The following is an 11,159-nucleotide window of genomic DNA, read 5'->3' on the forward strand; positions in this document are numbered from 1 at the left end:
AATGATCATTAGGTTATCCTGTGTTTGGACTCGTGTTAAAGTAGGTGGTTTGCTGGCTGGCATGGCTTGTTGGGCTGAAGGGCCTGTTTCACGCTGTATCTCCAAATAAAATAAATAGTGAAATGCTCTCTGACTGCGTCAGTGGAATTGGTTTATTATTGTTGCATATACCAAGATACAGTGAAAATCTTGTATATTGTTCATACAGGTCTTTATACATTAAGATCATGCAAGGCAAACCAGTAGGAGTGCAGAACAGTGCAGGTAGATAAGGTGCAAGATTAACATAATAAGGCATATTAAAGCATGTAACAAGGCAACATCCATCACCCAACACTCAGGACATGCCCCCTTCTCATTGCTACCATCGAGGAGGAGGTACAGGAGCCTGAAGATACACACTCAATGATTCAGGAACAGCTTCCTTCCCTTCAGGTTTCTGAATGGACTATGAACACTACCTCACATCTTTGCTCTCTTTTTGCCCTACTTATTTGTTTTCAATATATTTCTTATTGTAAGTTATTTTTTTATTATGTACTGCTGCCACAAAACAACAAATTTCATGACATAGGCTAGTGATATTAAATCTGATTCTGAGGTCAAGAGTCCATCTATAAGAGAAACATTCATTAAACTTCTAACAGTAGACTGCTCCAAAACATTACTTGTAAAGTTCACTAAAACATTGAAAATCTGGTAAACATTGTCCTGCATGGCTCATAGTCCTCTTGGATTGAAGTTAAACTAAATTAAGTCCTGATAAAGGCTTTCGGCCTGAACTAGTGACTGGTTCTCTCCATAGGTGCTGCCTGATTTTCCACATTCCTTCGACCTCAAGTTTGTTTATTATTTTTTAAGAACATTTGCTAAAGATTCTGAATTAGAAAATCACATGTTGACTTGATAAAGGTAGACCAGAGGATAAAGCTTATATCAAATGGACAGCCAGCGACTTCCCAGGGGTAAACTAGTTAATACAGGGGGATATAAATTTGAGATGTTGTGATTAAAATGTAGAACAGATGTCAAGAGGTAGGTTTATTAAACAGTGGTGATTGTGTGGAATGCACTGCTGGGTTGGGGGGAATGATAGAGGGACATTTAAGAGATTCTTAGATAGGCACATGAATGATAGAAAACAATGGAGAGTTATGTAGGAGGGAGGGTTGGTTGATCTTAAGAGTTGGTTAAAATGTCACCACAGTATCATGGGCCAACAGCCTGTTTTGTCCTGAACTGTTCTGTGTTAATTTGAGATTTGTTGTGCATTGTAAATTAACAGGAATAACTGAACATTTAAATGTTTTACTAATGTTTTGCCTTTCTTTTTCTCGGTCCTGCTGTCCCCCATCCTGTTTAAAGGTTGCAAAATCAAAGCACTAAGAGCAAAAACCAACACTTATATCAAAACTCCAGTTCGAGGAGAAGAGCCCATCTTTGTTGTCACTGGGAGAAAGGAGGATGTGGCAATGGCCAAGAGGGAGATCATTTCAGCTGCAGAACACTTCTCAATGATACGAGCATCCCGAAACAAAAATGGGGTTGTACCTGGCGCTCCTTCTGGAATACCTGGCCTCGCTGTACCTGGGACTCCCAATCTGCCTGGGCAAACCACCATTCAGGTACGGGTTCCTTACCGTGTGGTGGGTTTGGTAGTGGGGCCCAAAGGAGCCACGATTAAACGTATTCAACAGCAAACCCATACGTACATAGTCACTCCCAGTCGGGACAAGGAGCCGGTGTTCGAAGTGACCGGTATGCCTGAGAACGTTGACCGAGCTAGGGAGGAAATAGAAGCACACATTGCTGTTCGTACGGGCAACTACATTGAAGTAAATGAAGAGAATGACTTCCACTCAAATGGCACAGATGTGAGTTTTGACAGCAGTGGGTTTGAGTCAACGTGGGGGAAGATGAGCTCTGTTCCCACCACCCGCAACAGACTTCTCTCCAGCTACAGAAACGACAGCTCCAGCTCCCTCGGGAGTGGATCAACTGATTCCTACTTTGGAAATAACCAGGTGGCTGACTTTAGCCCGACAAGTCCATTCAGTGCGAGCGGTTTCTGGTTCGGCGAGTCTGTTGCAACCATGAGTTCGGATGATTTGGGCTTTGAATCATCTGCTTTTGACCCTCTTCCGGCCACACCTCAGTCTGTGATCTGGTGTCCATTTGAACAGGGAAATCCTGTTGGCATTGCTAATGAATCGGCTGCTGGTGCAATAACCCACGATAGTCAGCCAACCACCCCCCGCCTATCACCGACCTTTATGGAAAACATAGAGATCCACCTTGCCAGGAGGCCTTGCAGTGATCCCTTGAACATGGTCAGTCAAGTTGGGCTTCCAGTATACATCTCTGCCTTCTCCAACGGTACGAGTTACTCCTCCAACAGCAGCGCCACGTCCGGCTCACCGACCGACTCCTCCGGCTCTGGAATGGCCCGGGGCAAACGCGATTGTGTGGTCTGCTTTGAAAGTGAAGTGATCGCAGCCCTGGTGCCTTGCGGGCACAACCATTTCTGCATGGAGTGTGCCAACAGAATCTGCGACAAGGAAGAGCCGGTGTGCCCAGTGTGTAACGCACTTGTTACTCAGGCAATCCGCATCTACTCAATGGACCAATTGGCAGGGTGATGAATGGGCAAGGAAGAGTTTAGATGTTGGTACTTGTCTGGAAACTTCCTAATTCTAAACCATGACTGTTACATAGTTGGATTCATGGGATTAGACTATGAGTTTTCTCTAAATTTCAATCAGTTGGGTAATTTTTTGATGGGTAAACCTGTTTAATGGATTAAGATGCAAGGTGAATCAACCTGAGTATAAACACTTTGGAAAATATGTTTCTCAACAATGTGAAAGTGGTCTGGAGGAGTTAGTATTTTAAGTTGTACCACTTTTTTCAAGCCTAGTTAAAATTTCTGCCAGGGTACCTGATCTCTAAAACCATTTCCATGCTCTGGTTATTCCTTCTGGAAATGTCTAAATGAAAAAACAGTTTGCTATTTTGAAACCCTCTGACAATTGTCTTTTAAACCTTTCTTTTGTCCCTCAAGTTGTTGGTTCAAACTTGGATAAGGTATGAAAGGATTGCAAGCACCTATGAAGCTCTGGTGCAGTAAGGGATTTGAGGAAAAGAGTTAAAAGTTGGGATTAGGATCAAAAGATAGAGGTATGAAAGATGTGAAACTGCCATGAACTTGGTTGGGTCCAGAGGGAAATTAAGGAATTGTTGTTCTGTGGATATGGAAAATTGGGCATTTTGTCTGTTGTTGCAGGTAGATTCTCTGCCTTCTCAACTCCTGTGATTTGATTAACATTTTTAAAATGTTGAATATTATCTGTTAGAAAAAAGTTAAGTCAATATATATCTGCAAACTATATTGAGCCATTAGCGTATGTGTCCTACACATACCATTTGTCTTTAATCAAAGACAGACCATTTTTAGTGATGCACAAATACATTTGCTATCAGTTTGAATGACATACTGAAGTAGTTGGTGTGTGGAGAGGGAAAAGCTGTTTTTCTAGTGGGGTGGGATTCGTGTTTGGTGATGGTAAGTGAACGACTGCTCTTTTTGAGTTTTGATCTTCAGCCATTTGGCAAATATTCTGAACCCAGGCTGCTAGGTGGTAGTTTGTTGATTTTTGAGTGAGACTTCTAGAAATTCTTAACTTGTTCCCTGGGGGAAGAACTTAGCTGATGAACAGTTGATTGATTTTTAAAGAATATATTATACATATGGACTGAGTCTTAATACTCGAGTTGCAAATCCCTGCTATAGAAAATCTTCAAATTTTCAGTAATCTTGTCCTAGCCCATCTGTCACCAAGCTTGGCCTCCAATCATAAGCTTGCAGATGGTTTCCCCTACATAATACTTGCTCTGAACCTCATGATTTTTCCCGATTTTTTAAAAACTTCTCTAAACTAAACAATATTGTTTCTAGAGTGAGACTTCTGGAGGTTTTTTTTTAGTGGTTTCCTTGTGGGAGGAACTTGGCTAATGAACAGCTGAGTGATTTTTGTTTTTTTTTAATATTCTACATGATGGATTGTGGACTAAGTCTCACTACTCAACAAGCTGCAAATCCCTGCCATTAAACATTTTTAAATATTCAGTAATTTTGTAGGTATTAATCCAGGAGTCACCAGCCTTGGCTTCCAATCATAAATGAGTAACCTTTTTCCCTGCATAATTTCTCTGAACCCCATGGTTTTTTTTTCATCATTGTTTCCTTTGTTTTTCTAAACTGGCCAATATTGTGCAGTAACTACCTTCCTTCTCTTAGGAACAGTTTAGTAAACTGTTCAGAGTTACTTTTCACGGCATATGGGCATTATTAGTGAGGCTCTTAATCCCCTTAGCAAATGGAAGTGAGCATTAACCCTCTTGTTAAGATATTCCCATAATCTTGTTAGATTGGATGTTACCATATTTGGATCCTAATGAAGAAGGAATATCGATACAGTGGATTCCAGTTAATAGGGACATGTGGGGACCAGTACATTTTGGCAGAATTAAACAGCTGCCCCAATTAGCTGAAATAGCATGTGAATAGTTAAAAAGGTATAAATAAGACAAACTACCATTTAACTGAGTAATGAATTATGTGTTTAAATGAAATACAGAAGAGATTAGAACACTACCAAAAGTTCCTAATAGTTATTGACGGAGAAATTCATCCACTATATGGTGCTGCATTCTTTTGACTGTAAAATCAGCATAGACACCTAGTGTCTATGCCTTCATACAATGCAATCAACAATTGCATTCTTCAAATCTTATTTTTCATTGTAACCTTCAAATTCTTTGTAGTTCCGAACTTGTTAAAGTACTGAAATCATTTCATTTTCACTCCCAGCTGTTTCTGGCATCTCCAGGCCTGAATACCTAAAACCACAGTGAGCAAAACAGTTCTGAATTGTCTTGCTGCTTATTTCTCACCAACTATTATTGATAAAAATCACTGCTTTTTAAACAGAAACACAGGCAAATTACACTATTTTAAAAATTGTTTGCTCTAAGAACAGTGTAGTGTCTAATGGCCCCGCAAGTGCACGTGACTGATGCTAGTTAGAAACTGTTTGGCAGCATCCTCCTATCCTAGCTATTTTCTTGATCAGATTTTGTTCGTTTGTCTGAATTAAGTGGCTGTCCCAATTAACCAATGGCCCATTTAACTGGAATCTACTGTACTTTGGGATATGTGAAAATTTTTATTTTTGTGTGCAGACTATTAATTTTCCCAAGTTTAAATACATTTCACCACCGAGATTCAGCCCTGTTACCCAAGAACTTAGTTTAAAGCATTGATGGTAACAGAACTGTCCAGTGATACGGATTGTTTTGAAGGCAGTGATAAAAGCACTATCACTACTAGCAGTTCAAATTTTAATTAACACAGTATTTTTTATTTTGCCATGGTATTTGTAGTTTGTTTCCAACTGCCTGTTATAGCTTTCAACAGGAGGAGGCTAAGTCATTGCACCAATTTGGCTGAGCTGTTTTTTATCATATCCTGGGTAAAAGATTCATTGATTTTTTTTGTTCTTTAGAATGACTTGGGAGTTTTACATTTTTAATATTAGTGCATTAATTACTGATTCTGGACATGAATAACAGTTGAAATTTTAGTTTGGGTGCACTTGTGATCACAGATGGTGGATGTGAAGTAAGTGAACAGCATTAACAGAACCAAGATGTGTCATGAATTGAGTCACATCCTCTCAATTTAATTTTTTTTGGGGCAGAATTGTATGAATTTTTTTTAATTGCAGCCGTTTATAAATTGAAATCTAAAACAGTCCAGTGATTCTCTATAACATGTTTGTTTTTCTTTAAATATACATAATGTCAGATGATTTGAAAATTGCACTCCCATATCACTTTTTGAAAGTGTCACAGTTCAGAGTTCAATTCTGACATAAGTTGTAAGGAGTTTATACATTCCTCCCTGTGAATGTGTGGGTTTCCTCCCGCAGTCCAAAACGTATTGGTTAGCAGGTGAATTGGTTGTTGTAAATAGTCCCGTGATCGGGCTGGTGTGAAATAGGTGGTTGCTGGGCAGCATGGCCCATTGGGCTGCAAGGACTTGTTCTGTGTTGTATCTCTAAATATGCAAATTAAATTAAATGGCCTGAGAGATCTGCAACATTGGTTTTCAACCAGCTTGATATTTTTCACTTTGATATATTTTTTTATTATGGGAACCTGTTGGGAGTCACAGTTTACTTGAAATCTCCCATTTGTAAATTTCTTGGAAGCAGATCTTTCAGTAACCATTTATTTAGCTTACTTCCAATTGAAAAATCTTAGAATTAAACTTTCCCTCCATGTATCGTCTGTTTAAAATTACCACTGACCATATGCTCGACATGTAAAACTCTTATCACACTGATTAATCTTAGGCTTGATAGATTTGTGCAAATCGAGTGTAAGGTCAGTGCTAACTTAAACAGGCAGTGTGTGGAGAGATAGTTTATCCAGTTTGTAACTAATCAAAATGGGATGCATTGTTATTCTACATGGAACAGTACAGCACAGAACCAGGCCCTTGGCCCTTAATGTGGTGCTGAACCCATTAGGTTATTATCAAATGGCTATCTAAACTAATCTGCTACACAATGTCTATATCCTTCCATTTCCCTTGCATTCATATTCCTATCTAAACAACTGTTGAATGTCTCTGGTGTATCTGCCTCTACCACCACCCCAGGCAGTGCATTCCAGCACCCACCACTTTATAAGAACTTGTCCCTCACATCTCATTCAAAATTACTCTGCTCACCATGTCCTCTGGTATTAGACGTTTCAACCCTGGGAAAAAGATATTGTCTGTCTATATCTATGCCTCTCAAAATCTTATAAACCTCTGAGATCTCCCCTCAGCCTCTGCCGCTCCAGAGAAAACAACCCAAGTTTGTCTTACCTCTTGTTTTTCGCACAGGCCCTCTACTCCAGGCAGCAACCTGGTGAGCTCCTGTACCCTTTGCAAAGTTTCTCAATCTCTATGGAAAATTCTACCTTTCAGTTTTTGTGGTGTTATTGCTTCAATATTTTTTTATCAAACTTAACCCGGAGAAGGATGCAAGGTGTGTAATCAGATGGAAATGGGAGTTTTAAAGCAGCATATCAACCCCATGGGAGGTCATCCCAAGAACACAATTCTCACTGGACTCTGAGCAGAGCTGCCTGAAGCAGAAATTCAGCATTAATTTTTAAATAGCATTCCAGCTTTTTACCTTTTTATATAAAAAAAATTACAAATCTTGTTTTAAGGTTCTGTTAGGATATAGACGCTCGAAGATTCTATAATTAATATGAAAGTTGTTTCCAATTTCGGAGTGAAATTTTTTAACCACAGTCGTGTAGTGGTTAGAATGATGCTAGTACAGCTTGGGGTGTCAGCCTTCAAAGTTCAATTCCTGCATTCTCTAAAAGAGAGTTTGTACATCTTTCCCGTGTGCTTCCACCGGGTGCTCCAGTTTCCTCCCACAGTCTAAAGATGTACCAATTAATAATTGGCCATTTTGTAAATTGTTCTGTGATTAGGCTAGGGTTAAATAGGTGGGTTGCTGGTGGTGTGGCTGTTTGCGCTGTATCTCTAAATATTTCTTAAAATCAGATAGTTATATATCTAAAACAAATAGCATACTCTTCTCTTCCCCCCACCCCCATCCTTGTATAGCCTTCATGCAAGTGTCTTGCAAAACTCATTGAGTACTGCCTATTAAATACAATATGCCATTGGGTACACATCTTGGGTAAAATCCCTCTTCCCTCCCAACAAGCAGTGGCAATGAGCCACACTTCTGGCAGTTTTCCTGTGACTTAGAGATCTGCTCCTTATTATTAATAATGAGCACTGTTTTGTCTCATGGGGTAGTTACCAGGAGGCATCTATTTAACCCTGCTCTCCTCTCTTACACCTTCCCCGCCCCCATTTAACTTAGAACTTGTAATGATCATAAGTGTGACTTTAAGTTTTTAAAGTTTTTTAATTATTTAGCAATACAGCGTGAAGTAAGCTCTTCCAGCCCTTCAAGAAGCACTGCCCCAGCAGCCCCAGTTTAATGCTAACTTAATCAATTTACAATGACCAGTTAACCTACTGGTTATGTCTTTGGACTGTGTCAGGAAATTGGAGCACCCAGGGAAACCCATGCATTCCATGTGGAGAATGTACAGAGGATACCAGAATTGAACTCCAAACATTGACGCCCTGTTGCTAACTTCCCAATTATTAAACTGTTATGAATTATGTGGCCTGGGTGCTTGCGTTTTGCCTTGAATTGGCTTGTTTCTGATGTTGGGGGAGCTTCCATTTGACAAACATACTAGTAGTTTAAATGCAAGTGATGTGCGTCTCTGCTCTGGGTGAAGTTAGTTCACTTACCACTCACTGGAGCAGGATGCATCACAACAGTAGGTAAATTTGAGCAGGGATAACTGATCAGTGAAACTAATGTGACTTTAATCCTACAGTTCTCAATGTAGAAGCAAGAAGATGTGATGTAGAATTGTGCTTGACAGTTTAGTGTCAAACACAAATGACACATGGAGCAGGTGTACCTACAGCAACTCACTAGAGACCTCTGTCCCAGGCCAGTCTTTCAAATTGTCCCCATCCTTCCACTCCCAGGGGTAAGGTTTCAAAGCTCCTGTTGCCATTTCTGTAGCACTGGGATTTTAACAGGATGGGTGCTAGTTCCATGCCCCACCCTCCTTTCACAGCCAGGTGGAGCTGGGGATTTAATGACTTGGGTGAAATATGGGAAGCAGTGTGGACATTTGGATCTGGAGCCTTGGAAAGCAGGCAACCTCTCCAAATGAGAGTCTGGCAGAAAGCTGGTGGTTAGGGTACTCTTTGAAACAGGAAGATGGGTCTAGTAGATGTGTCCTACTGCCACACAGAACATTAATTTTATCAAAATATAACCGGTATTTGTTCTCCACTCAAGGGCAGGTTTAACTTCAGTACATGTAAATATATATTCATCGAGTAGATATACAATTTATTTTTTATTTCCACTTGAAGTTACATTTCTTATTCAAAGTTTACAAAAATAAAGGTTTTTATTTCAAGTTTTTTTCCAGTATGAAAATTGCCTTGATGGCATTTATGATGTAATGCATAACTTCACTGCTAATTTTTGCTTGTAGACTAGTTGATGTCAGTATTAAAATGAACACTAGTTGCCATATTGGAATAGGTATTAAACAAAAGTTCGCTACGCATGTATTTTGTATTAGTAAACTTTAAACTGCATTATACTGTACACTACAATTGGGGAAAAAAAGCCAAGGAAATAACACAAGCCTGTATTATTTCTAGTTCAGAAGATAAAACACAAACCGAGAATGGGAAAAACATACCAATAGAGTTTAGTATTTGCTAATTTTACAATACCTTGTTTGTTATGTATATGTAGGAAAGTGATAGGGATAAAAATTCAATTTATTGAGTAAAGTTTAAAACCATATATTTTATGATAAAGGGCCTTTAACTTAATGTGGCCAAAGCACTGATATATATTTGCTGTAAAGAGAATTATAAGAGTTTTATTTTTCTGATATTAAAAGTTACTTAATAAAGACGGTTTCCATTAAAACTGACACACCTGGTTTTTAATGCTTGTTGATTAACTGACCGATCAGAGATGGAAATGAGTAAAGTCAGCCAGCAGGGCTCTGGTGATGATGTATGGGCCAATCCCGTGTACAGTGGATACAATAGAATACAAACACTGAACAACCAAACCATTCACTGGACGATAGAGACAGGAGGTCATCAATGGCTTATGCTCCACTGGGAGCTAAAGGCTCAAGTAGAAGATTAACTGACCCAGTAAAATCTTTTGTCATCAAAATCTGAATATTAGAATACCAGTGCTAAACTCAAGAGTGATGAAACTTGAGGGCCTGAATAAAATAATAGGAAGGCTCAACGATGGGTAGTCAAAACTACCCAACACATCATGGGCACCAGCGATCAAGGATGTATATACAGGAACATCATGAAGGATCCCACCCACCCTGCTCATGGGCTCACTAACACGAGAAAATCTGCAGATGCTGGAAATCCAAGGCAACATACACAAAATGCTGGAGAAACTCAGTGGTTCAGACAACTTCTAAGGAGGAATAACGACATTTCAGGCAGAGACCCTTCATCCTGCTCGTGGACTATTTGTACCACTCCCATCAGGAAGGAGGCTATGTAGCAACCACACCAGGACTACCAGACTCCAAAAAACAGTAACTTACTCCAAACAGTAAGGCTGATCAACACCACCACCTACTAACCCACCCTCCACAGCCCCAGCCAACACTAGTTTATCATTTCTTGACAATGACCTTGTTCAGACATTCCTATGCATTGTGCCACTTTATGAACAATCAATTTGTATGTAAGCTATCGTGTATTTATATTTAATGGATTTTATTTTTTTTTACCTTATTGTGTTTTTTTGTGCTGCATCAGATCGAGTAACAATTATTTTGTTCTCTTTTAACTTTGTACTGGAAATGACTAACAATCGAGTCTTAAGTATTACATGGAAAAGCGCAGGAGCTAAAGTATGGAGCTCTTCATAACTACTGACATCTTCAATGGCAACCTACCATTAAACACATCATTCCCTCCCAACTCTGCTTTCAGCAGGGATCAATCTCTCTGTTACTGTCTTGTCCATTTGTCCCTCCTGGCATTTAGCCCTGCATGCAGGACAAATGCTTCATCTTCCTCTACACCAGCATTCAGGGCCCCAGTCAGTCCAGCTATGGCAACACTTTGCCTGTGAGTCTGTTGAGGTCAAAGTACATCTGCCATGGGTGTAATTGTCAAAATATAATTGTAACTACATTTAAATCTGTTTTTGCCTTACATCAATTATTACTCCTAAGTTTCCCTTTTAATGGTTTTCTGTATTTATAGTTGAGTTAACCTTGCTAGTTATGAGAAATACATTCAGACAACCAAAAATGCTTTAGATCTTAAGACATGGGAGCAGAATTGGGCCACTCAGCCCATTGATTCTGTTCTGCCAATTAAATCATGGCTGATATATTATCTCTCTCAAACCAATTTTCCTGCCTTCTCCCTGTAACATTTGATGTCCTGACTAATAAAGAACTTAACAACCTCTGCT

General features: G+C 39.5%; 1 protein-coding gene across 1 annotated transcript in view; it reads left to right on the plus strand.

Moving 5' to 3' along the window:
* Positions 1–9,626, plus strand: part of LOC132405024 (RNA-binding E3 ubiquitin-protein ligase MEX3C) — a 41,481-nt gene extending 31,855 nt beyond the window's left edge. The window contains exon 2 of the mRNA XM_059989721.1: positions 1,366–9,626. Coding sequence (XP_059845704.1) covers positions 1,366–2,639 — 1,274 coding nt within the window. The 3' untranslated portion in view covers positions 2,640–9,626. The remainder of the gene's footprint in view (positions 1–1,365) is intronic.
* Positions 9,627–11,159: the final 1,533 nt, after the last annotated feature.

This window comes from Hypanus sabinus, chromosome 14 (genome assembly GCF_030144855.1).
Source record: "Hypanus sabinus isolate sHypSab1 chromosome 14, sHypSab1.hap1, whole genome shotgun sequence".
In the NCBI taxonomy this organism is placed as follows: domain Eukaryota; kingdom Metazoa; phylum Chordata; class Chondrichthyes; order Myliobatiformes; family Dasyatidae; genus Hypanus; species Hypanus sabinus.